At 49.8% G+C, this 26,332-nt stretch overlaps 3 protein-coding genes across 3 annotated transcripts; all 3 read right to left on the reverse strand.

The window, feature by feature from the left end:
• Positions 1-2,150: 2,150 nt before the first annotated feature.
• On the reverse strand, positions 2,151-8,699 carry S100A6 (S100 calcium binding protein A6). The gene is made up of 3 exons (XM_053277972.1): positions 8,604-8,699; positions 3,352-3,515; positions 2,151-2,373 (listed from the first exon to the last, which is right to left on the reverse strand). The coding sequence occupies exons 2-3, from the start codon at positions 3,487-3,489 to the stop codon at positions 2,233-2,235; spliced, it is 279 nt and encodes a 92-aa protein (XP_053133947.1). The 5' UTR covers positions 3,490-3,515; positions 8,604-8,699; the 3' UTR covers positions 2,151-2,232.
• A 565-nt stretch (positions 8,700-9,264) lies between these two features.
• S100A5 (S100 calcium binding protein A5) lies at positions 9,265-11,250 on the reverse strand. Its single transcript, XM_053277971.1, has 2 exons — positions 11,099-11,250; positions 9,265-10,134 (listed from the first exon to the last, which is right to left on the reverse strand). The coding sequence occupies exons 1-2, from the start codon at positions 11,234-11,236 to the stop codon at positions 9,991-9,993; spliced, it is 282 nt and encodes a 93-aa protein (XP_053133946.1). The 5' UTR covers positions 11,237-11,250; the 3' UTR covers positions 9,265-9,990.
• A 7,862-nt stretch (positions 11,251-19,112) lies between these two features.
• On the reverse strand, positions 19,113-25,039 carry LOC128337212 (protein S100-A4-like). The gene is made up of 3 exons (XM_053277963.1): positions 24,954-25,039; positions 21,746-21,905; positions 19,113-19,461 (listed from the first exon to the last, which is right to left on the reverse strand). The coding sequence occupies exons 2-3, from the start codon at positions 21,884-21,886 to the stop codon at positions 19,297-19,299; spliced, it is 306 nt and encodes a 101-aa protein (XP_053133938.1). The 5' UTR covers positions 21,887-21,905; positions 24,954-25,039; the 3' UTR covers positions 19,113-19,296.
• Positions 25,040-26,332: the final 1,293 nt, after the last annotated feature.

Raw genomic sequence — 26,332 nt, forward strand, 5'->3', positions numbered from 1 at the left:
AAGGCTTCTGTAGAGTTCGCAGGCCTCCAGGATCGGCCTGGAAACCCCTGGGATTGGCTTCCTTTTCCGGGTGGCTCTTGAAGGCAGTGCTGGAAAGGGTCTTCTTGTGGTGGGTCAGTGGGGAGAACTCTGCACATGCTCAGAGGCACTGTTTCTGACTGGACTGTGTTTCTTAGCCAGAGGGGAGCCTGCAGATGAGCTTTCGTAGCATTTGTGCATTTCAACAGAAGACGCAACAGAGGCACAGGGTGATGACCACACCCCTTTGTTGAGTTCACACACAGCCAGATTCCACAAAATGACTCTTCTGCTTCTTCTCCCCCACCACAATCCAACAACACCCAGAACAACTGGAAATGATGGGAGAAATATGGTCCCCTGCTAACTGAGCCAAGAGGCATCTTTTTAAAGTGGTGGTTCTCTTGTATTTAGCGGGGGGGGAGCAACTGGCCCTATCCGTCCCCAGCACAACATCCCTCCAGTGCCTGTTGCTGGTGTCTATCTCAGGTTTCTTTTTTAGATTGTGAGCTCTTTGGGGAAAGGGAGCCATTTCATTCATTTATATCTTTGGTTGAAAAATGGTATATATTCGTCAAAATCTTAGAGAGCGCCTTCTTCTACATGATCCCCACCGCACGTTAAGGTCATCTGAGGAGGTCCGTCTCCAGTTACCACCCGTTCGTCTGGTGGAGACTTGGAGCCGGGCCTTCTCTGTAGCTGCTCCTGAGCTGTGGAATGCACTCCCGGCAGAAATCCGCAATCTGAATTCTTTATTGACTTTCAGGAGAGCCCTTAAAACCTATCTGTTTGGCCTGGCCTTCCAGGGTTTTTAATTAGTTTTAATTGTCTTAATGCTATAACCTGGTTTGCAGGGGTTTTTTTAATTGTTCTGGTTGTTTGTCTTTTTATGATGTTTTAATTGTTAATTGATGTTTTATATTGTTTATATTTTTGTTTTAACTGTTATTGGTTTTAATGGTTTTGTTTTAATTGTTACCCTCCCTGAGCCACTTTGGAAGGGCGGTATAAAAATCGAATAAATAAATAATAAAATAAAAAATAGTGAGGACTCAGTTTGTTTGTTATGTTCTATCTAGGCTGAGGCTCTGCACACTGCTGCCCCCTTGTGGTAGCCTCTCATATGGCAGCAGCAGGCTTCTGAGCAAGCCCCGCCCCCCGAAGCTCAACCATTGGCTCCCTTGGGGCAGGAGGAAAGGTATAAAGCTTTCTGTCTGAGCCAGCTTTTGCCTTTCTTTCAAGGTCTCCTTGAAGCTGGTGTGTTGTGTTCTGGATCTCTGCCTTGACTACTTGATGACCCATTGGCTTCTGCTTGGGTCTGACTGGCTTGACCTAGACTTTGTCCCCAACTGTGGCTTGCTGAACCATTCTGGTGAGTCTCCCTAGCTGGACCCTTGACTTCTGCCCCATGGTTCTTGGCTGGCTGCCTAACATGCTCAGCCCCGTCTTTGAGCCCTGTGACACCCAGAGGCTGTTGCACATGACTCTGCCTGATGCAACATAGGAAGCTGCCACATACTGAGTCAGACCATTGGTCTATCTAGTTCAGTATTGTCTACCCAGACTGGCAGCAGCTTCTCCAAGGTTGCAGGCAGGAATCTCTCTCAGCCCTATCTTAGAGATGCCGCCAGGGAGGGAACTTTAAAACCTTCTGCTCTTCCCAGAGTGGCTCCATCCTGAGGGGAATCTCTTCCAGTCCTCACACTTCTAGTCTCCCTTTCATATGCAATCAGGGTGGACCCTGCTTAGCTAAGGGAACAAGTCATGCTTGCTACCACAAGACCAGCTCTCCTCCAACTTAAGCTCCTGTTGGCGATTGCCACCAGGGCTGCAGGAATCCACTCGTCTACTAGTCTGTGACAAGTGAAACAAAATCAAAACACAATCGAAGTCTATATAGGGAGCTGCCTACTGAGTCAGATCATTGGTCTACCTCCTTCATTGCTGCCTGCACACTGACTGGCAGCCAACACTGGATTGGTGGGGGGCCACCACTGACCCCCGGGGGCTTACTGTGAAGAACACTGGCTCACACCCACTCTAAGGGAACGGGAGAGGTACACAAACGCACCACCCTCCCTGTATTTCCTTGTCCCCCCAAACAGAACAAAAGTCACCCCGGCAGGCCAAGCTTTACAAAACTCTGTTTTTATTGGGCATGCAACTGCCTATAGACCCACGCGCCTTGGTCTTCCGGGCCACGTCCTGTCCGGTCTAATGCGATGAGCACAGGGCTTCATGGTAAATCATGGCCATGGCTCCCACGAATGTGATGAATTCCTGGAAGTTCACCTCCTGGTCCTTGTTGCGGTCCAGATCCTCCATCAGCCCCTGGATCTCGGAATCCTTCAGTTTCTGGAGCGAAAGTGGGAGCAAAGAGACACCCATTAAGAGCTGGAGTGGAGAACTAGCGGCTGCGTTCTTTCTTGGACAGATGGTGGAAGTCGAAGCCATGGGGTTTTGCAAAAGCACCTCGGCAAAAAGGCTCAGACTGGACAGGCTCTTGGAGGATGACACAGAATCGGCAAGGAGCAAGCAGAAGGAGCCAGTTCTGATGTTATGTGGAAGCACAGTTTGGCCCTGACTGCACGTGAAAGAGATGTGCAATCAAACATCCCATCAAGGCAAGCCCTTGGCAATATACTCGGATGGAGAGTATATACAGGAACCTAGGAGGCTGCCTGCTGAGTCAGACCACTGGCCTAACTCATCCATTGTTGTCTACACACTGACTGGCAGCAGCTTCTCCAAGGTTTCAGGTCCTGGGGTCTCTTCCAGTCCAGGGACTGAACCTGGGGCCTTTTGCATGCACTAAGCCACGGCCTCATCCCAGTGAACACAGGCGACTGCATGTGTGTTTGTGGTGCGACTGCATGTTGTGGAGGTATGACAGTCCAATCTCTACTGTGTCATTGGAGGGGCTGTAAAGGCAGAGTGTGCCATCAAGTCAATTTCGACTACTGGCGCCCACAGAGTCCTGTGGTTTTCTTTGGTAGAATCCAGGAGGGGTTGACCATGGCCTCCTCCCACGCAGGATGAGATGATGCCTTTCAGCATCTTCCTACATCGCTGCTGCCCGATACAGTAGCAGCTGGGATTCGAACCGGCAACCTTCTGCTTGTTAGTCAAGCTTCTCCCTGCTGTGCCACTTAAGGCGGCCTGTACCCAGGTTCATTTCTAAACTGAACCAAGGTACAGTCATTCACACACCAACATGCATGTGAGTACAGGTATTTGTACACTCGTACAGCGTCGTGTCTGAATAGGGTTCAATGTGCATTTGGCCCGAGGAAGGAATTTCAATCCCACAAGGTCATGTCCCTTGGTACTCACCGGCCCGATGGTCAGCTCCTTCTGAATCAGTTCCTTCAGTTCTTTTTTGCTTAGGGTATTTTTATCTCCTTCTTTGCCCGAGTATTTGTGGAAAATGGCGATCATGCTACAGACTGCTTGGTCCAGGGCGGAGGCCATCTTGATGGGTCAAACTGGAAGCTGGTCTGGAAGAAGAGAAAAGCGGGGCTCGGGTTTCAGAGGCTTGGAATAGGCAAAGCATTTCCAAATGCATTTCCCAAATTCTGCCTGTTCAAGAGCTTTAGAGACACTACCCTGTATAAACAGCGGTGCAAAGGAAATCTTCACGGACTGAACAAACAGGTGGGATAACAAACAGGCTGGGTGCACAGAAAGCCCGTAATTATGTTTGCAGGACAAACAGGAGGGGTTTGGGAGGAATCTGAAACCAGTTATCTCTCTCTCCCACTGTTACACCTACACGTCTCCATGTAAGCAATTAAACATCAGAAAATTAAACATCACAATTAAACACCAGAAAACCTACGCCTCTCTGGAGAAATGAGCATGCCTGGCCAAAGTTTGGCTAAACCATCTCTTCCCTCTTGCCCCAGAAGCCTCAATGGGGGGTGGAGGGGGAACCCCATTTCTCTTTAAAGACTCAGTTTCATGGTGCCATGAAGGCAGGTAGACTCTGTTGGGAATCCACACCTTGATAGCAGAGTGGGGGGGCTTGGCTCAGGGCAGCCGACAGAGCGTCTGCTTTGCATGCCGGAGGTCAATCCCTGCCGGCAGCATCTCCAGCTAAAACCCTGGGAGAGCTGCTGCCAGCCAGAGTAACACACTCCTAAGCGACAGAGACCAATGGTCTGATTGGGTAGAAGGCAACTTGATGCCTCCAACGTGGCAATTCAGTCCCTTAAATGGCTAGCTCAGATGCAGACTTGTGTGTGTGCGGTGTCGAAAGCAATGAGTGGCAATTGTTAGAAGGCTTCCTGGTGCCTGGATAACAGCCAGTCCTAGAAGGGGAAATCCAATTTGCTGTTACATCAGCTATTTCCCTGCAATGCGATAGGACGCTTGGGATGAAATCATCTCTATGCAAATGTTTTCCTCTTTCATAGAGACACAGGAAGCTGCCTTCTACTGAGTCAGACCCTTGGCCCATCTGGATCAGGACTGTCTGCTCTGACTGGCAGCGTCTCTCCAAGGCTCCAAGCAGGAGCCGCTCCCAGCCCTACCAGGAGATGCTACCAGGGACGGAACCTGGAAATTCCTGACTGCAAAGCAGGGGAGGCAGATCCACCGCTGAGCTACGAGGGATATCTCACAGCCCTCCCAAGTAGTATCCCATCCAAATACAAACCAAAGCAGACCCTGCTTAGCAAACGGGGCAATTCATGCTCACTGCTGCGATTCTGGGTATAAGCAGATTCATCCTCGTAGCCCTTTCCTTTCCCTTCCCACTGAAACAGAACTCACGAGTTTCTCCCCAGCAAGGAAAGCCTCATGTGAGAGCTGATGGCCTCCCACACTAAACCACCAGCAGGGTTTGAAACTTTCCCCCTCTCCGAGGACAGAGAGCAGGAGCAGCCATACTGTTTAAGTTTCGAAGTCTCTTTCGCAACTCTAAGAAATCTGCCTCCTGATCTGAACAGCCCCCTGAGTAATAGTATGTCGGCATCGATCTTCCTCTTTCTTACTATTCCGTTTTCCTTCTGAAGTTTCCCCTTCGCAGTGAAACAAGTTTTTCTTTTACTATAAACTAGATTTTGCTGGGTTGGGTTGCTTAGGAACAGAGGAAGCTGCCGTATACTGAGTCAGACCATTGGTCTATCTAGCTCAGCATTGTCTTCACAGACTGGCAGCGGCTTCTCCCAGGTTGCAGGCAGGAAGCTCTCTTTCAGCTCTATCTTGGAGATGCTGCCAGGGAGGGAACTGGGAACCTTCTGCTCTTCCCAGAGTGGCTCCATCCCCTAAGGGAAATATCTTCCAGTGCTCATATTTCTAGTCTCCCTTTTCACATGCAACCAGGGCAGACCCTGCTTAGCTAAGGGGACAAGTCATGCTTGCTACCACCAGACCAGCTCTGCTGAGATTGCACACCCTGAAAGAAACCTTGTTTCGACAATCTGCCTATAGCCCCAGGAGATTCCCAGTGATGTGGGTGAACGCCCCACGCCTTCTTGGGTATTCAGGGAGTGCCCAGATCTACCTCAAGGGGTTGGGGGTGGCTACAGCAAAATAGTTTTAGAGAGGGTCTTGGAGTACTCCGGGTGAGGTTTGGTGCCTGGGTGAGAGTTAAGCACTCAGGCAGCACAAGTTACTAGTCCTCAGCCACTGCATGATCACCACAGCCTCTGCGTTCCAATCTCCAGGATTTAAATACTGGGGGACCCACAAGTAGCACTTTATTGGCCATTCCTATAAAAATATCTCTGTATGGGTGGGCTTCTGTTCCCAGAAGGTTATCCAAGACTGTAGTCTTGGAAAGAAAGTCCCTTGACTCTGCAATAAACATCTTTACTTCAGAGTAATGATTGCTAAATTTTAAATCAAGACGAAAACCAACTGTTGAAGACGGTCCAGAATGTAAGATTTTCTGGTAGTGATTTCTTTTCACCCCCTTAGCTGGCCCATTATAGATGAAAATTCTACTGTGTCAATCACAGCAACCTTATAAACTAGTTTGCCTTGTAGACCTGAGGGATGGAGAGGAGAGCTGGTCTTCTGACGGCAAGCATGAGTGGTCCCCTTTGCTAAGCAGGGTCCACCCTGGTTTGCATTTGAATTGGAGACTCCATGCGTGAGCAACTGTAAGATATTCCCTTTAGGGGATGGAGCTGCTTTGGGAAGAGCATCTAGGTTCCACCTTCCCTCCCTGGCAGCATCTCCAGGTAGGGCTGAGAGGGACTCCTGCCTGCAACCTTGAAGAAGCTGCTGCCAGTCTGGGTAGACACTACTGAGCTAGATGGACCAAGGGTCTGATTCAGTAGGAGTCAGCTTTCTAGTCCCCCAGGCTTTTAATTAAATATTGTTTGAATAGTTTCAACTTTGTTTAAAAAATATTGTTGTAACATTTTAAACTGTTGTCACATTGTAACCTTTTCTGTATCATTGATTTTGTTCTAACTAATGTTTTAACCCTTCTGTTGTCATTTACTCTAACCCATGTGTAAACTTTTTCTGTTGTTTGCTTTTGCTGTAAACTGCCCAGAGACATATGTTTTGGGCGTTATAAAAATGTTAGCTAAATAAATAAAAATTGAGAAGTCAAGGGGTCTGGCCAAGCCTGTATTCTGTTGGAAGCAGCTCTCCAGAGATGCAAGCTGGGAAGGCCCCCTGGACATTTCCCAGCAAGCGCCGCCCACGTCCCAAGCCGAGACGGCTGTAATTAGAGGAGTACAGGATTTAACTCGGAACGTTAAGAACTATTTTTCCCGACAAGATAAGGTTCCTCCCATGAATTAGGTCTGGAGCAGCACTCAATGAAGAGTGAGGCCAAATTATAGAGTATCTGTAGCAGGACTGTGAGTCTGCAGATGGTGGGAGGGAGGGAGGGAGGGAGGGGCCCGATCCACCCTGCCAGACAGTTCTGTCCCACCCTTGCGCTGATTATACTGGCCGGTTGTCTGGGGAATGCGGGTTCCAAGCTGTGGCCATGGACACTGTTTCCCCCATGAGACTGCCCAAACTCTCTGGCTAGCAGGTCTCCTGTGCCTTGTGCAGCTGCACGACAGGCAGAAATACCACCGGTAAAGTTTCACCCAGCATGAAGCGACAGCAAAGCTTCACCTGTGCAAAGGACAGGAGACTGGAAGAAGAGGGCAGCAGGGTGTACGAGACAGATTCATAGGAACGTAGGAAGCCACCTGATCCTGAGTTGGGCCATTGGTCCATTTAGCTCAGGATTGTCTACACGAACTGGCAGCATCCTCCGATGTTTCAGGCCAGAGCAGGTTAGGTGTATTTCCCAGCCCAACTTGAAGATGCTGCCAGTTTGAACCTGGGGCCTGTTCTTCGTGCAAAGCAGATGCTCTACCAGTGAGCTCAGGCATAACGCGCATTAATGGCGACACTAGAGCAGTCATTTTCTTTCCCTAATCCTCCCTCACAGGGTTGTTGTGAGGGTAATATTGGGAAACTATGTACACCTCCATGAGCAATATAATACTGTATTTACCTGAATCCGAAACTAGGGTTTCCCCCCCAAGTTCTATGATGTTCGAAATGGGGGGGGGCTGTCTTAAATGTAGGGTTATCTTCTTTTGGGCTAAATAAGATAACCTACAATATATTTAACCCATATGTAAGGGGGTCGTCTTACATTTAGGGAGATCTTCTATTTGGATAAATAGGGGTGATCAGAAATACTTTTTAACATTGGGCATCTCAAAGGGGGTCTCCAGATCCAACATCATCTGGAGACCCCCTTTGAGACGAACTTTAAAAAGCCTAACGGTGGGGGTTCCCAACGCACTGCCAAACCCTTCCACCAGGGGTCGCTGGGGGGCTGGTCTCTGCCAAACTTCCAACTTCGCAGGCAGGAAAATAACTGAGCCTTGTCCCCAGGGGGTGGCCCCACCCTTATCCCAGCCCCACAGCCCTGCCCTTCGCCTGCCTCCCTGCTGCAGCCAGGTAGAGCTGCCCTGGACCACACAGAGAGCGATCTCCGCGCACTTCCTGTTTGCCCACCCCAAAGCGTGCACAGGATTGAGCAATTCCTAGGGTGGGGCTGAGCACACCCACAGCACCCCTGCAGCAACGGGGCACGGCGTGGGGGTGGGAAGGGACCCCACCCTGAGAGGGGAGAGGTCAATCCAAAAGTCTGCTTCCATTTAAGGAGAGGTGTGGCTGGAATCTTACACCCTACGCATCTACAGTTAGATGCCATCTAACTTTCCTCCTAACCTCCCCGTCCGTGCCCTAGCCCCGTCGTGGCGAGGGTGAAAGGCACTCTGCACATGCTCAGAAGCACCCTGCATGAAAACGGTCAGGACTGAATCCTAGCACACTTTAGGAAGGTCAGAAAAAGCAAAGCGTTTTAAAGGAGGAGAGCAGATGCTTGCTCGCTCCACCCTTTCTGGGGAGGGAGAAACGCCCCTCCAACTTCCTTCCCCCTCCATCCCAGTTTTACCCAGGGGGTCCTTGGAAAGAAAAGGTCAAGAAGGGGAGAGGCGCATCTCATCTGGGGAAAAGGTGAGATGGGCACCTGGCTCAGTCAGCATCAAGCGGGCCTTTTTGCAAAACCTAGAAAGGCTGGGAAAGAAATCGGGGAAGAAGGAAAGGCTTACCCAAAGCAATCAGGGTGGGACAGGAGTCGGGTGCCAGGAGAGGAAGGAGAAGTGGGGACTTGGTGGGGTTTGGCCGGCTTGACATATAGAGGGGGCGGAGCCTAGTTTGGGCAAACTTGGCTGCCCAGGAGGCGGTGGATTGGCTGCCGAGTTGAGGCCACGCCCCCTCCCACCCTGCAGAGCCAAAAAAGGCTGCACCTTTTGTTTGCTGTTGCAAAAAACTCTGTCCCGGATTCTGTCCCCTTTGGCATTTCACAGATGAAGAAGAGGGACTGTTTCCTCCCACTGCAAGGGATCGAAGCTTGCTTTCGCTCAGCGCACCACCCACCCACGAATGAAAGCTGAGATTCTTCAGGACTCTCAAGTGTCAGCTGCTCTGGGCCTCCCAATACATTGCAATCAAAGTGTGTGTGTGAGTGAGCCTCCTATATCTAAAAACTTCCTTTTGCTAAGAAACTAAAGCTTTCTTTTATAGAAAGCCTTAACTCGCCCCGGATACAGGCGTGGCCCTGTGAGGAGAGAAGTGAGGAGAGAAGGGAAAGTCGGAAACTGCCTCCTACTGAGTCAGACGCTTGGTCCATCGAGCTCAGTCTTGTCAACCCTGACTGGCGGCAGCTTCTCCAAGGTTTGCAGGCAGGAGTCTCTCTCAGATGAAAAGGACCCTCTTAGGTGCTTGGAAGGCCCCTATTTTTATAACAAGCATCACTTGTGGAGCCTCCAACCCCACCGCACACAATTATATGTTGCGGTGCTGAATGCTTTTCTCCACTTACGGCACACAGCGTTCACTTTCTCTGCCCGTCCCGCACTGATTCACAAGCCGAGGGCGTTGGCTCTGGTTAAATATATATTAGATAAACAGTGTTGCCTTCTCATACAATAACCACAGTCCAAAAGAGACTACATCGGTGGCGGCTGTTGCAGCTGCCGTGTGCAAAATAATAGACTGTGCATGAGATGATCTTTGAGCATCCCTGGGCATGCATTTGAAATACATGGATAGGCACTAAAGACAGGCTTCGTCCATACTTTGCCAAGCAGCCTGGCACCTTTAATCTTAGAAAAATTGATGTGTGCATGCTTTGGAGTGAGCCCCAGTGGGACTGACTTCTGAGTAAATGTGCATAGAATTGGCACTGTAAGCCCTGGATGTAGATCAGGCTAATGTACCATGCAGCAGAAGCATTCAGGAAGGGGATGAGTGTAGAATGGTGACCCTACTCTTCCCACAAAGACCCGTATCCCATTCAAATACAGACATATATGCAGGCAGCCTTAAGAACTAGATCGCTTTAGGAGTTCCTGGAGAGAGAGCTCTTTATTTAAAGCCCTTGTGTGGGTTCAACTGCTTGACCACACAGGGCACCAATGGCATTTCTGTCACCCCCTATTTTGCATCCTGTTGGAAGAAATCATTGTAGGTCATGCAGAGGGCAGAGAGGAAACCCGTGTACTCCTTGAAGTCTATCTCGTCGTCTTTGTTCTTGTCCAGTGTCTCCATCAGCTTATCGATGCCTCCGCCTTTCATCTTCTGCAAGAGAGAAAAACAGTATAGATGCCGCATCATGCCTGCTGGGGAAAGGAGAGCGATCCACAGTGCACCTGAAATCCTTCTTTAAATGAATGATCATGGTCTCTAAATAACCATAGGAACTTAAGGTCATCTTTCCTGGTAGCTGCCACCGTCTCCATAGTGTGGGAATTCTTGATTACCAATACTCCCCAATAGCCTATATTAGGTTTAAAACCATCTTTACTTGGATTGTAAGAAGTCCTGTTTTAGCAACGGGGTTTAGGGTCTTGTTCAGCTGTTTGCCCACCGCCTAGAGAATGAGGCACGTGGACAAAAGTTAACACACTTTATTTAAAAGAGTGAACTTAAAGAGTTCCGTAGAGATCTCACCAGTCCTAGTTGTCTTTGACTGCCACTGGCTTCCTAAAATACGATGGCGACAAATATTTATACTTTTTATAAATATTTAACCAATGATCTCAAAGTGGTTTACGTAGAAAAATAACTAAAGATGAATGCCTGTCCCCAAAGGGCTCATGATCTAGAAAGAAATACAAGAGAGGGACATCGTGGGAAAGAGGGTGCTGGATTATGATAGGCCCTGGGCATGAGCCAGCAGGGCTGTTCTTATGTGATGAGGATGCTGTGCTGGGGTTGGATAGGGCCAGTTGCTCTCCCCCTGATAAACAGAAGAGTATCACCACTTTAAAAAGGTGCCTCTTTGCTCACTTAGCAGGAGGGTGCTAGCTAAGTAACTAAAGAGAACAGGGATCTTGACATTTACAAGTGTTTTTGCTGATTGGTTCCAAATAAGATTGACTGGAGAATAGTATTTTTGTTAACTCTTTTCCCAGCAGTACCTAAGAACTCCAAATATAAGCGTTTGTTCCAGAGGTTGCTGGTTAGTTAAGGGGACAAGTCATGTTTGCTACTCTCAGAACAGCTCTCTTCCCCATCGATGTGTAAGACTCCAAGCACTTGCCTCCTCCAAAGCAAGCTCCTTCATCACCAGCTCCTTTAACTCGCTCTTGCTTAGGGTAAATTTATCCCCTTCCTTGCCCGAGTATTTGTGGAAGGTGTAGACCAGGGTGGCCAAGGCTTTTTCCAAGGGTGTCTCCATGCTGGACGGCCGGGCAGGATCTGAAAAGGAAGGGAAAGGAGAGAAGGAAAACTGAATTAGAGAGGTGCGTGCACAGGGGACGAAAAGGCAGTTGAATACACACACCACACACAGCTCTATCCACAAGTACCCACCAAACAGTGGGCCACAAGCGCAGGCATTTACACCGCATATAGCTCAAAATGGGTAACTCGAGCAAGGAAGCCAAGCTGCATACTGCCTGGACTTCAAACTAGCCCAGAGCAGACCCAAAGTCCACCTAGTCCAGTCCAACATGCTGTTCCCTGCAGCAACCAGGCGCCTCCAGGAAGCACACAAAAACCTGGTGGTCTCCCCCGACAGGTTGCCATGCCCAGCGTGTGGGATTCAAAGGTAGACTGCCCCTGCATATGGAGGCTTCATTTAGCTGCCGTTGGTAACAGCCATGGATCCTCTTTCTCTGGGCTCAGTGATCGTTGCCTTGCATGCAAAATGTCCCGGGGTCAATCCTCACATCTTTCTTGAACTAAAACATTTATCATCATCATCATCATCATCATCATCATCATCATCATCATCATGTTTATTTGCGGTCATAGACCAAAAAAACATTTCTTAAGAAAGGCTGGCAAAGACCGTCTTTGGGAAGCTGCTGCTACCGCCAGTCAGAGTAGGTAAACCTGCTGATTTGCTTATAATTCCCATGAATCTTAGTCACAAGAGCTTAAGAACAGGCTAATTGATCAAAGAAACACTCTTAGATTTAGCAGGGGGGAGAGCAATTGCCCCTCTTCAGCCCAGAACAGAGTCCCTCTAGAGGCCGTTGCTGGGTTTGTTTTTCGATTGGGAGCCCCTTGGGGCAGAGAACCATCTCACCCTTTTTGCTATGGAAACCATTCTGGTAACATTATTCCTTGGAAATCAGAGCCGCTTGGTGCCCCATCAATAATAAATGAGCGTCCGTCCCCCCTCAGGCAAAGGTCGGCCTCATTAAGCAGCTTCTGCTCACCGGGCCAAGAATGGGCATCTTTTCAAAATGGCGGCTCTCTTGTTTTGAGAACAGGGGGAGAGCAACCGTCCCTCTTCAGCCCAGCATGGCTTCCCTCCTAGTGGCTGCTGCTGAGGTCTCCCTTGGGTTTCCCCTTTGGATTGGGAGCCCCTTTGGGGCAGGGAGCCTTCCTGTTGCTTTTGCCATGGCAGACTCTGCGGGAACCTTTTCCCTTGAAAAGCAGAGCGGACAGGAGCGCCATAAATAATAAATGAGCTTTGCCCCCCTCAGGCAAAGGTCGGCCTCGTTAAGCAGCCAGGAATGGGCATCTTTTCAAAATGGCGGCTCTCTTGCATTGAGCAGAGGGAGAGCAGCTATCCCTGTTCAGCCTTGCAGAAGATCCCTTTTCAAAATGGCGGCTCTCTTGTTTTGAACAGGGCGAGAGCGACAGTCCCTCTTCAGCCCATCATAGCATCCCTCCCCATGGCTGTGGCGGGGGTCTCCCTCCATGTTTCTTTTTGGATTGGGAGCCCCTTTGGGGCAGAGAACCATCTTCTCATGCCTGCTGCTATGGAAACCCCTTGGGCAGATTCTAATGAATAATGAATGAGCTTCTTTTCTCCACCTCGGGCGAAGGTCTAACGACTGGGCCAAGGGGGGCCTTTTCTCTCTCAACATGGCGGCTCCATTACATTTAGCAGAGGCACAGAGCAAATGTCGCCCGTTCAGCCCAGCGTAGCATCCCTCCCGGTAACTGCAGACTCCTCTGGGGCAGGGAAGCATTTCCTTTTGTAGCCCCACAGTTTGGGGATCACCCACTCATGCATGTGCCTGGCCAGAGCGAGACCCCTTTCCGGATGGCATCTTTCGTCTCTTCAGCAGGTGGACAGCAGCCCCGTATAGATTTTTTTAAAAAAATCAACCATGTTTTAAATTGCAAGGGCATTATGTGATTTACAACTCCCGCCCCATACCCTACCCTGCCTGTCCTGCCCCAAACCTATATTCTCCCCCCATGCGGGCTGGGGAGGAAGGGAGAAGAAGACGGCAGGAAAGGAAGAGAAGGGAGAGGAAAGGAGAGAATCTCTCACACCTTTCCATCTGTGGGCATGGGTAAATGTAGGGATGCCATATTCAAGTTTCCCAAATCCGGGTGGCCTCATTTGCATGTGTTGCAGATTATGTGGCAACTAATTTACATTTTATTTATCTATTTATTTGACAGATTTGTGCACTTTTCCCTCCTTCTCTGCCCTCTCATGTGATCGGATCCGGAGAAAAATCTGGGCAATCCAGGAAGCGCATTTGAAATCCGCATAAATCCAGGTGGAATTTAGCAGCCAGGTGGAGAAGCCAAAATCTGGGGGCTACCCTACATTCCGGGGGACGTGGCAAGGCAAGGTAAGTGGGAAAGGCTCGTATTGTATGTACAGCTCAGGCACATTATCCCAAATTTCTGGCCATGTGTCCAATGTGTTTGCCTTAGCAAGGGCTAGTTCTGCATGTGCTGCTAATTCAAGCAGATCCTGAACTTGGCCCTCAGTTCTGGGTGGGGTTGGATATTTCCCACTCTATTAATCGTTCGTCCATTAACAACCCTGCCAGAGTCTACAATGGATCTCTCCAGTGGTGGCCGCTGGTATCTGCTTGCATTTCTTTTTAGATCCCCAGTGTCTTTGGAAGCGGGTGCTGTGTTATCCTCTGCAAATTGCTTTGGGAACTGTTTGTTGAAAAGCAGCATATAAATATAAACACCTACTGGGAGAGACCCGTCATTGACTAGGCAAGGTCAGTTTGCAAAGATTACACTTCTAGGAACGTTTGAGAAACTAAACCGATGCAATAGACTGCTTTATTCAGGTCTTGTGGCAGCAAGCATGACTTGTCCCCTGAGCTAAGCAGGGTCCGCCCTGGTGGCATATGAATGGGAGGCTTGATGTGTGAGCACTGGAAGAGATTCCCCTTAGTAGGAGATGGAGCCGCTCTGGGAAGAGCAGAAGGTTCCAAGTTCCCTCCCTGGCAGCATCTCCAGATCGGGGTGGGAGAGACTCCTGCCTGCAACCTTGGAGAAGCCGCTGCCAGTCTGGGTAGACAATACTGAGCAAGATGGAGCTATGATCTGACTCAGTGTATGGCAGCTTCCTCTGTTCCTATCCATGTGCTGGGAAGAGGAAAGTAAAAGAACAGGTTGGCATGAGTGGTGGAGGCCGCAATCCTGTTTCTGTGTCCTCCGTAGCAGGTGACACTCTTTGCATCGGTGACACATTTTCCTAAAACATTGTGCTGCACTTAATGTCCTTATGTATGAGGGTAACCATCTTCTCGAACGGTGATTCGCCATCCTGGCTGCAAAATGACCATATTAGTTTTTGGTTTTTTTTTTTTTTAAGCTTTCTAGCTGATGTCATAAAATTTTAATATGTGCATTATATTTTGTCTGCTGCATTTGAAGGTCATAGGAACTGTATCTCCCTTGCCCCTCTGTGGACTGATCATTTCTTCTCAGGTACTTAGTCCAGTAACTAATCTAACCTTTGCAGCAAATTACCTAAGAGTGATGGAAATTGCTCTCTGAGGTCAGATCCCAAGGGTAGGGTGTTTCCTTTGCTAATGAGCAAAGTTTTGATCGGCAAAAGGTTATACTAGAAGTTGCCTCCGAGCGAGAATTCTTGAGGGACCCGGGCAGGAAACTTTGCATCCTATTAATCTTTATTTGCATCTCTATTAATCTTTAATAGAGGTGTGTCCTGGCTTTGTTCTTCTGTGTTCCTCAAACTTGTATTTTATTGATTTATTTGCATTTTATTCAAATACATTTAGTTTTTTAATTACAACAATGTATTTATTCCTTCATCTTGGAAGGAATCTATCTATGTGCTTGCTAAGAGTCGATACCCACTTGAAGGCATTTAATCAATCAATTAATCAATGTATTTCTTGCATTGATTACCGTGCATGTATTATAGTAAATACACAACTTGGTCCCCCACCCCCACCTGAGATTTCTGCATATTTTGTCCCGGGGAGGAGAACTGGTCTTGCGGTAGTGAGCATGAATTGTCCCCTTTTGCTAAGCAGGTTGTGCCTTGGTTTGTATCTGGATGGGCGGCTGTGTGAGCACTGTAAGATAATGGCGTATCTCAGTGGGTAGTGCATCTGCTTTGCGTGCAGAAGGTCCCCAGTTCAGCCCCTGGTGACATCTCCGGGTAGGGCTGGGAGAGACCCCTGCCGGTCAGTGAAGACAATTCTGAACTAGGTGGATGAATGATCTTACTCGGTATAAGACAGCTTCCGATGTTCCTAATGCATGGTTCCTTTGCCATGTACATAGCAGTTCAGGTCAGAATATGTACTTTTAAATGTATTTGCGGGGGGCGGGATGTTCTGGAGTGTGTTTCCTGGTGGCAGTCGTGGTGGTGTTTCCCCAGATTCTGTTCCACCATGCGACCTCTTTAAGTGGCCGTCTTCACCGAATACTCAAGTGTGCCCACCTGAACGAGCTCATGTCGGCCCACACGGCATCCATGGGGTTGCTTGCACAAGCCGAATCATTGCTGGCAACGGCTACTAGGCGTTGCCTTCTTATCAGTAAGAGTAACGGTGAAAAACACACACTCAGAGACGTGCATGTTAAAGGGCCTTGTTAGTGTGTCAGCCGGGCATTAAGTCATCAAGGGATCGAACCACCTGCTAATGAAGCAGTTTAATAGGGAGCCGGTTGACTGTGACGAAGGAGTGGCTCGGGTCCCGTTTGAGGACGTGGAAGAAGGCTTTCCTTGACTCAGCCTAGCAAACAGACTTATTGAGGGTGAAGGTTACCAGGGTGTCCTGTTGCATGCTCAGGGCTGAGAATTTCCCTCCAGCTGTGGTTTAAGCACAAGCAGCGGCAGGAAAAACCTGCTCTGAAATCCTCCCCCTTCTAAACAAAGTCTTTGCAAAATGCAAAATAAATAGACTTTTGATTAATCGGGCCCACACCCGTTGTTCCCTAGGAGAAGGCTTTTAAACATGTGGCGAGGGGGCGCTCTCTCCGAAGCAGCACAAGGGAGCTAGCACATCTGGAAAGCATGTGCACATCTGGAGGGAGAGCGAACCCCCACCACCCTGGAAAACAGGGCTTGCACCCAGCTGGAAGCGTGGACTTGTGAAGGAAGCTTTGCTGGGGAACATCTCATCCTTTCCAGAGCTTTCCAGAGGAACAACACAGTTAGCATACAGAGGATTAATGCACAAACACTCCCCATATCAATGTGGGGAATGTTAAGACTAGCTACCCTTAAAGCAGGAGGTTAGACTAACCTCCCTACAAGCAGGAGGCTAACTAGCTGCCCTACAAGACCGCTTCCAGCTCCAGGGCTGTGTTCCCAGCTAGACTGCCTTGGAGCATGGAGGTTCCATTCTTAGCCATCATGCTTAAGAACTGCTAACTAGATACCACCACCACCACCACCACCACCACCACACACTGATCTAATTTTTACAATTGCTGGTCATAGACCTTCATAGAGATGTGGATTTGACTTAGTTTTTCAATACAGATGCTGTGCTGCATCAGGCTAAGGATGTGGCTGTAACTCAGTGGCAGAGCATCTATTTTGCACACAGAAGATCCCTGGCAGCATCTCTAGGTAGAGCTGGGAAGGACGCCTGCCTGACACCTTGGAGAGATGCTGCCAGTCAGTGTAGACGAGAGTCTGGCCCGGTTTTATGTTCCTAACCCAAAGTCCATCCCATTTCCAGTCCACTGCTTCTAGGAAGTCCTTGAGAAGAAGGTGGCCCTTCCACTGGCCCTGCATCCTCCTGACGGAGGTAGACTGGATCACTACATGGAGGTTCTTTTAAGATGCCTCGGCTAATAGCTGCTTGAGGGGGAAGCGCACTGTGAGAAGGAATCAAGGGCTGTCTCTAATGGAGCAAACAGTTCCCATTAGTTTACCTTGCAAAGCAATGGGCAGCCGTTGGGGGGAAATGCTATTTAGAGACCATTAAAAAGCAACTCACCAGAGGAGACCAGGGATGCTGAACCTGAAAGGCAGAGCAGGAAAGTGAGGTGTGGTGAATCGTCTTCCGCCCGTAGACTTTCAAGGGGGTCCCCGGAGTATGCTGGCAGAAACTAGCGAGGGAAATGCCTTGGACCCGTTGCCAGGATCCGTCCTAAGGGACAGCTACTGCAAGCTCTGCCCACTTTCCCTCTAGTTGTTTACAACCTTTCTGTGAACCTGGACCCGGACGCTCCTGCCTTTTAGCTTTCAAGACATGGGGGCAGATTCTCCTGCCTGTCTCTTGGGATTGGGTTGGGGTGGCCACCTGCTTATTCCAGCAGTGCTCCTCTGACTCTAACAGCGAGGGCTGTAGGGAGACCGCTTGAGTTGGGGGTGAGCCAGAATATCTTCTGCCATGTGGCTGAAAAAGAGTCTTGAAGGACACCCCTCCACACACACACAGACACACACACACTTCGTTCTTGCCGTTCCTGTTCTACAAACTAGAATATTCGTATTGTATTTACCTGAATCCAAAACAAGGTTTTGCTGACACTGAAAATCAGGAGCTCCTCTTAGATTCAGAGCCATGTTCCTTTTGCGCTAAATGCAGGTATAACCTGTATTTAAGCTCTGCTTTAAGGGGGTCGTCTTAAATTCAGAACCGTCGTCGATTCGGGTAAATACATCGGGATGCATCGGGTAGTCTGATGCATCGTTGTCTGGACTTGTTTATCTATTTATTGACTATACTTGCATTCCGCTCTTCCTCCAAGGAACCCAGAGCTTTGTAAAGGTCAAGTGTGCCGTTGAGTCAGTGTCTACTCCTGGCACCACAGAGCCCCGTGGTTGTCTTTGGTCGAATACAGGATGGGTTGACCATTGCCATCTCCCGCGCAGTAAGAGATGATGCCTTTCAGCATCTCCCTATATCGCTGCTGCCCGATAGAGGTGTTTCCCATAGTCTGGGAAACATACCAGCAGGGATTCGAACCGGCAACCTCTGGCTTGATAGTCCAGTCATTTCCCTGCCTCGCCAGTAGGTGGCTCAGAGAGGTGTGTATGGTGGTTTGTCCTTCCCCTAAAGCATTGAGTTGGAGGCTGCTGGACCTTTGACCTGACTCAGCAAGCAGGGCTGACCATATGGAGGAGAAATTCATCCATGGCTGCTAGCTGAGCAGAGCCTCCACATCCAGATGCAGTCTACCTCCCAACAGGGAGGCTCACAAGGAAGACTGTTCCTCTTATGCCTTGTGTTCATAGGCTGCCCAAGGCCTCTGGCTGGCCCTCGAGGGAAGCATAATCCCATTCGAGACGCTTGGTCTGACATTCTTAACTCCCCATGTTCTCAGGCTGACTTCTCGCCAAAGCAAACCCCTTCCTTCCTTCCGCTGCTAATCGGCCCGGGAGGAAGGAGCCGGTTTGTCCAGATGTGAGCAGCCTCTTTGACAAGAGAGCATCCCAATCCGGCTGGGAACAAGCCCCAGGCAGCTCGGGGGAGTCCGGGCTGGGTTTGCAGGCCTTAGCGAAAGGGATGGCGAGGGTGTTTCAATGCCGGAAATGTTTGCTTGCTCAGCAGACGCTTTGAATCCTGCTGAAAGTGCAGCCTGGCAGTTCTCTTCGAAAGCGAACCATCCCCGGTTCTTTCTCCCCAGGGCTGTTAGTTCTCTGCATGAGCCGGCTTAGGCTGGTTACAGAAGCATTGGGCTAGCCCTGACCTTTGTGGCAGGGAATGATGGGAGTTGTAGTCCAACCACGCCCAGTGACCCAAGACCAGAATCTCCTGCTCTAAAGCAGCCTGTGGACTGTGTTGGGGGTGGAGGAAGCTGCCATATCTCGAGTCAGGACTCTGTCTCCCCTTCCCTCCTCCGGGGTCTGCAGCCAGGCTGAACAAGAAGGCCGGCAGAACACAGACACAAGGAGGGAATTAATTTAAAGCAAACTTTATTAGGGGGAAAACAAACGGTTAATAATATTCCCACACTCTGGAGCCCATGGACCCATTGGGGCAGGCACGGTCAGCAAGGATACACGGGGAAAGAGAAGCTGCAAAAAATGCCAGCAAGGCTGAAACTTCCCTCCTTCCCCCTGCCCGCCTTTTCTCTTTGCTTTCATTTTTTCCGCGGCGTCTTGTCAGGGTAGTCCTTGAAAAGGTCGTTGCACGCCATGGCTATGCAGGACAAGAAGACGGCATACTCCTGGAAATCCACCTCGTTGTCTTTGTTGCTGTCCAGATTGTCCATGATCCTTTGGAAACTGCTCTCGTCGTGCTTTTTCTGTTGGGGGAAGATTATTGAAAGAAGCAAGCTAGTACGGGGCTGAGGAAGGGCCAAGGCTTGAAGGTGGGGTTGCCAAGTGACCAGAAAAGCGTGGGCCGGGCCTGCTGCTGTGCCTTTCGCTAAGCTTGATCTTCAGAACTCAGTGAATAGTGTGCACGGCGTGGATACAAACATTAACACCTGCTATCATCTACATATCAAGCCCCTGTTGAAAGCACAGGAGCGCGGGTTGATACAAAGTTGGCAACCTTGTGTGTGTGTGTGTGTGTGTGTGTGTGTGTGTGTGTTTGATTGTGTTTTGTTCTTTTCTTTTCTTTTACACAACAAAAAAAGTGCATTAGGGGAAAAAATGGTACCAGAAAGCGAGTGGATAAAGAATAACTTGACAGCAGCAAGACAAAGCCTTGCAGGGATGAGGCCATTACTCCAAAGCAGAGCGTCTGCTTTGCATGCAGAAAGGTCCCGGGTTCAATCCCTGGCAGCATCTCCAGGTTTGGGACTGGCAAAGACTCCTGCCTGAAACCTCAGAGGGCCTCGGCCAGGCAGCGCAGGCAGTCGTGAGCTGGGTGTATCTATCGGCTGACTCCATATATAAGGCCTCTGGTGGGCCACTGTGTGAAACAGGATGCTGGGCTGGATAGGTCTGGGGCCAGATCCAACAGGGCTGTTCTTATGTTCTTAGGAAGCTTTTTCTACACCTTAAGTGGCGCAGCGGGGAAATGCTTGGCAAACAAGCAGAAGGTTGCCTGTCCGAATCGCCGCTGGTACCTGTATTGGGCGGCAGTGATGTAGGAAGATGCTGAAAGGCATCATCTCAGACTGTGCGGGAGGAGGCCATGGGAAACCCCTCCTGTGTTCTACCAAAAGAAAACCACAGAGCTCTGTGGGTGCCAGGAGTAAAAATTGACTTGATGGCACTCTAGGAGAGGAGAGCTGGTCTTGTGGTAGCAAGCATGACTTGTCGTCCCCTTAGCAGTGTCCGCCCTGGTTGCATATGAATGGGGGACTAGAAGTGTGAGCACTGGAAGAGATTCCCCTCAGGGGATGGAACCGCTCTGGGAAGAGCATCTAGGTTCCAAGTTCCCTCCTCCCTGGCAGCATCTCCAACGAGATAGGGCTGGGAGAGAGACTCCTGCCTGCAACCTTGGAGAAGCTGCTACCAGTCTTTGAAGACAATCCTGCGCTAGGTGGACCAAGGGTCTGACTCAGTCTAGGGCAGCTTCCTATGTCCCAGCTTCAGTCCCTGGCAGCATCTCCAGGTAGGGCTGGGAAATACGCTTGCCTGAGCCCATGGAGAGCTGCTGACACTCAGTGTAGACAATTACCGAGACAGATGGAGCAAGAGTATGACTCAGTATAAGGCAACTTCCTATGTTCTTATGTCCAAGCATAGAGCCCGTGCCTTTGCCTTTTGGGATCTCGGCTTAACTTGCAGCTCAGTGCTCACATAACACTCAGAACACTTTATTCACATGCGAACTCTTTCATGGAGATTATGTAGCCCCTGTGGAACTCACTGCTACAAGAAGCCATGACCAGCCATGTAAATGAATGGAAAGAAAACGCAGGACAGAGCTAGAAAATGTCGAACGCTGTCTGCTTAGGCTGCGAAGCCAACGTGTGCCAAGAATCATGGCGCCGACTGCTGAAGGGTGGGGCAGTGTACGGGGAAACAAGGGCGTATAATTTTATTGAGCAAAACAGCGCCATCTACTGCATGGCTCAAGTATTGCTTGAAGGCACCTATTTTGAATTTTCGACAGCCACTTTGAGGGATGCTAACAGGCGCTTAATAGGTGCTAACGAGTCTGACTCGGTATAAGGCAACTTCCTGTGTTGCTATATGAGAGAGAGGGAGGGAGGGAGATATATATATAGAGAGAACAAACCTCTCTACCCTGTTCTCACCTTGCAAAATTTTATAAACATCCATTGTATCCTGCCCTTCCTTTGATCACCTTTTTTCTGTGCAAAACAGCTCCAGATTCTATCACCTTGCCTTATTTTTATAAATTATATTTTCCTATACCTTTCCCATACATAGAAGGGGGGAGAGGATGTCAAACCTGGCCCCCCTGATGTTGTTGGACTCCAACTCCCACCATCCATTGTGGCTGGGGATGATGGGAGTTGTAGTCCAACCACAGCCAGGGAACCAGGTTTGAGAACCCCTGCCTTGCGAATGGCCGTTGCTCTTTCCATAGGGGGAGACGGGGTGACCAGAAATATACACCTGCTGCAGGGTATCCCTTGTAGCGGACGGGCTCCGTATCCTACTTACGCTGAGGAAGGAAGAAAGCTCCTTTTGGATCAAGTCCTTCAGCTCGCCCTTGCTGAGTTTGTATTTATCCCCTTCCCGGCTCGAGTATTTGTGGAAAGTCGACACCATCACCACCAAGGCTTGTTCCAGAGGGCTCCCCATTTCCACGCACGATTAAAACCTGGCGACGATGGAACGGAGAGCGAGAAATGAGAGGTCCAGTCAGGTCGCTGAATTTCAGGGTTAGGAGCAGAGGGAGGTGCTTTTTTCACAGTCAGACCCTTGGTCCTTCTAGCTCAGTATTGTCTACCCAGACTGGCAGCGACTTCTCCAAGGTTTCAGCCTGGAGCCCTATCTTGGAGATGCTGCCAGGGAGAGAACTGGGAACCTTCTGCATGCAGGCGCTCTTCCCAGGGCAGCCCCATCCCCGAAAGGGAATATCTTGCAGTGCTCACATCTAGTCTTCCATCCAAATGCAAACCAGGGTGGACCCTGCTTAGCAAATTGGGCAATTCATGCTTGCTACCAGAAGACCGACTTTCCTCCAGGGTTCCTCCTGAGGACAAACATCAGAGGATGTTCTTGGACCAACTCCCCGGGGGCAGCCCTTTCATGGGGTGAGGTGAGGCCGTTGCCTCAGGTGGCAGATTTTGGGGGTGGCAGGAACAGGGTGGCAAAACGCCCTCTGCTGCCACCACCGGGGCAGCTCTTTGGGACTCTGAGCCTTGCAAGGAGTTCCTCTCCCCCTTCTCCTGGCAAAGCCCACAAGAAGCACGAGGAGAGGAGCCTGCTAGCCCCCCTCCTTCCTCTCTGCCCCCTCCTGCACTTTCAAAGCTTGTGAGGGTCCATTCTGAAAGGGGACGGAGAATGGGGCAATGCGGCAGCATTTGGCACCCCGTATCATTCGCTGCTGGGGAGCTGCTGCCAGTCAGTGAAGGCAACGCTGAACCAGCTGGACCAAAGGTCTGTCTCAGTCGGTGTCAGCTTCCTTTGTGTTCATTTCCCCCCCGGCAGATTCTGGAGGAAAACAGATCTCTGTCTTATATCTCCTCCGGGCTGGTGATTGTTGCTGAAAGCCAACACCCAGCTTGGTCAAGCTGGAAACAAGAAACGCCACAAAACAGAGCGGAAATTCTGACTCATTTTCCTGCTTCGGGGCTTAGTGGTAGCAGTTGCCTTTTGCGGCTGACCGAGAAGGCCAAAACAAAGCAGAGGCATTTGGGGAGGGAAAGCCTACGGAAGTGAAGTGGGTCAGAAAAAGCCTTCTAACACGAAAGGGGCCAGGACTTCAACCATCCTTCTAACTAAGCGGCTAGTCTTCTTGATCCCAGGCGTGGGAGGGCTGCACTGCAATTAGTCATGGGGGAAGCACTCCATGCATGCTCAGAGGCACGTTTTTCTTGTTAACTAGCAAAGGGGCAGCATGCTATAGTGGTTACTGTGTCAGAGCAGGACTTGAGAGAGTCCTACTGAGTTGAATCGAGGGGCAGGCAGGAAACTCACTGGGCTATCTTGGGCCAGTGTCTTGCTCTCAGCCTTGCCTACCTTGCAGGGTCATTGTGAAGATAACATTGTAAGGAGCCATGTACGCCATGCTTGGAATGAGTTAGGTCCTTAGAAGGAGGGCGGGGTACAAATGCAATAAATAAATAAAACCAAAAAGGCTCTGTCATCCAACATATAGCAAGAAATCCCATGGAATTCTCTCTGCACATGAATTGCGCAGCCCACCACACCCACAACAGGGAGGGCAGAGCAGAACACCCCACGTCGGCAGTGGAGGTGGCCCTCACTCATCACAAGATGACCCCACCCTGCTTCAAGGAGCATGCGTGGAAACGCCCCAAATCTCCATCCAGCCATCTCCCTCTTTCCCTGGGTGTGTTTCTCTATTGAGAAACGGAGAGAAATTTCGCCAAAGCAGAAGTTCACTCAAAACTTCAGGCTTTTCAGATTCCCGAAACTAAAACTGTCTCCAAATTATAGAGATAATAATCTCTATAATTATTAGACAAAAGTGTTGTCGCTATATTGTCACCTATTTTGTCTAGATTCCCAGGTACCGAAACTGTCTCAAAATTTTGGGGATTCCTCCCAAGGACAAACTGAAATGCTCTCCAAATCTTCAGGATGGGGCTGTAGTGGGGATTGGGCAATCGTTCAGTGGAAGAGCATCAATTTTCTGTGCAGACGATCCCAGGTTCAGTCCTTGGCAGCATCTTCAAATAGGGCTGGGAAAGCCTCCTGCTTGAAACCTTGGAGAGCTGCTGCCAGTCAGAGTAGACAGCCCTGAGCTAGATGGACCAATGATCTGACATCAGCAGACCACGGCTTCTTATGTCCCCAGCCCCCACCCCAGAAGAAATGCTACCCGATGCTTTCTCCTTGTCTCCCTTTCCCATCAAGACTCGGGTTCCAAGGCACTCATAATATTATAGCTTGTTTCCAAGAATGCAAACACACACAAGAAGATAGGATAGATGGGGAGACAAGGGCTTGGGGGGAAAGCCATCAATTTGCACACTGGCAGCGATGGGGGAGGGGGAGGGTAATAGGATCATTGCAGTGGTAATGCTAGAAGCTGCAGGTCCGTTCTTAAATCCAGCCTTGCTTTTAGGGTCAAGGCAGATCTCCTAAAACGGGTGGTCGGCAACTTTTCAGGAGCGGTGTTAACTGGCAAAGAGGCAAACCCTAATTTCAGCTTTTGTGTGCCAGTGATGCACCAGGGAGGAGATGCGTATCAAGTGGATTCTGACTCCGGGCGCCCACAGAGCCCTGTGGTTGTCTTTGGTGGGATACAGGAGGGGTTGACCATTGCCCTCTCCCACGCAGTATGAGATGATGCCTTTCAGCATCTTCCTATATCGCCACTGCCCGATAGAAGTGTCCCCATAGTCTGGGAAACAGACCAGCGGGGACTCGAACCGGCAACCTTCTGCTTGTTAGTCCCAGACTATGGGAAACACCTATATCAGGCAGCAGCGATATAAAAAGATACTGAAAGGCATCATCTCAGACTGCATGGGAGGAGGCAATGGTCAACCCCTCCTGGATTCTACCAAAGACAACCACAGGGCTCTGTCGAGTCGACACTGACTTGACGGCGCAACTTTACTGTCCAACGGGCTCTGCGGAGCCTCCCCGAGACCCAGACCTTAGAGAAGCATCCTACATGCCCTACAAGACAAAGGCGGAAAGCGAGTAAGCAGAAAAAGTATGACAGACTCACCAAGGCAACCAAACAGGAAACAGAGCCGCAGGAATAAAAGGCAGAATTGAGAGAAGTTTAAGACCCAAGCCATATTTAAAGCCTCTGCAAAGCCGGCCTTTTATTTCGGGGCTTAAAGAGTACACCCACTAGGCACGGAAAGTGACCAATGGGAAGCAGACTGGGTTTTGCAGGCCTTGGTTGGTGCGAGGCTGCTACCGGGGTCCTGTGACACATCCTCTCTCCCTCTCTTTCTCTCAAATTTCTGAGCAGATTTCCCCCAGCTGTTTGGCCAAGAGAAACCTCAGGGAAGGGGAAAGATGGCAAGAGCCAAAGTTGGCACTGGGACAAGTAAAAATGAGTGGTGCAGAATAATGTCAGCAGATGGGTGGGGAGGAAGCATCTCTTTCAACATGCCGCAGATGGGAAGGGGCAATATGCTGGGCGAGAGCCCCTCCTTTTCAGGCAGAAGGTCCCAGCTTCAATCCCTGGCAGCATCTCCAGGTAGGGCTGGGAAAGACCCCTGAGCCTGAAGCCTGGGAGAGCCGCTGCCAGTCAGAGTAGACAGTCCTGGGCTAGGGGGACCAGTGGCCTGACTCTGTATACAGCAGCTTCCTCGGTTCCTATGTAATGGGAATGTGCATCTGAGCTCTCTCTCGACACACACACGTTGCTGAGATATCTCCTTCTCCTGCCTTGCTCTGGAAGCAGAAAAACATATGTGCATTTTATGTGCAACACACGTAGATCTGTGTACAGTGTGCACATGCACAGATTTGTACAGTTAGGTGGCTGCTGTGTCGGAGGCATGTCCTGCAGTGCCTCTTCCGATCTGTGCCTGGTAAACAGGCTCACTGTCAAAAGGAACACGTGTGCAGTCATAGCGAAGAGAGCTGGTCTTGTGGTAGCAAGCTTGAATTCTCCCCTCTGCTAAGCAGGGCCTCCCTGGTTTGCATTTGGATGGGAGACTACATGTGTGAGCACTGTGAGATATTCCCCTGAGGGGATGGGGCCACTCTGGGAGGAGAAGATGGGGTTATAGCTCAGTAATAAAGCATCCGCTTTGCTTGGAGAAGTCCCAGCTTCAGTCCCTGGCAGCATCTCCCAGCACACCTGGGATAGACTCCTGCCTGAAACCTTGGAGAGCTGCTGCCAGTCAGTGCAGACAATCCTGAACTCAATGGACCAAGGGTCAGACTCAGTAGAAGGCAGTTTCCTATGTAAAAAGAGGGGGGATGGTGTATGTCATCCAACAATAAGAGGAAACAGAGGCTTTCTCTCTCTTTCACACACACACACACACACACACACACACACACACACACACGTTTGTTTGTAACTATTTTCATGCAAAAATATTATGCATTCATATATTTGTATATTTTGTTTTTCTGTGTGTG

Source organism: Hemicordylus capensis, chromosome 14 (assembly GCF_027244095.1).
Source record: "Hemicordylus capensis ecotype Gifberg chromosome 14, rHemCap1.1.pri, whole genome shotgun sequence".
Taxonomy (NCBI): Eukaryota; Metazoa; Chordata; class Lepidosauria; order Squamata; family Cordylidae; genus Hemicordylus; species Hemicordylus capensis.

Excerpts from the sequence above, each read along its gene's own strand:
- S100A6 (XM_053277972.1), bottom strand. The coding sequence starts at position 3,489 with ATGGCCTCCGCCCTGGACCAAGCAGTCTGTAGCATGATCGCCATTTTC. Across the intron at positions 2,374-3,351 it reads AGGAGCTGACCATCGGGCCG|AAACTGAAGGATTCCGAGAT; the intron begins GTGAGTACCAAG and ends CTTTCGCTCCAG.
- S100A5 (XM_053277971.1), bottom strand. The coding sequence starts at position 11,236 with ATGGAGACACCCTTGGAAAAAGCCTTGGCCACCCTGGTCTACACCTTC. Across the intron at positions 10,135-11,098 it reads AGGAGCTTGCTTTGGAGGAG|AAGATGAAAGGCGGAGGCAT; the intron begins GCAAGTGCTTGG and ends TCTCTCTTGCAG.
- LOC128337212 (XM_053277963.1), bottom strand. The coding sequence starts at position 21,886 with ATGGGGAGCCCTCTGGAACAAGCCTTGGTGGTGATGGTGTCGACTTTC. Across the intron at positions 19,462-21,745 it reads AGCTTTCTTCCTTCCTCAGC|AAAAAGCACGACGAGAGCAG; the intron begins GTAAGTAGGATA and ends TTCCCCCAACAG.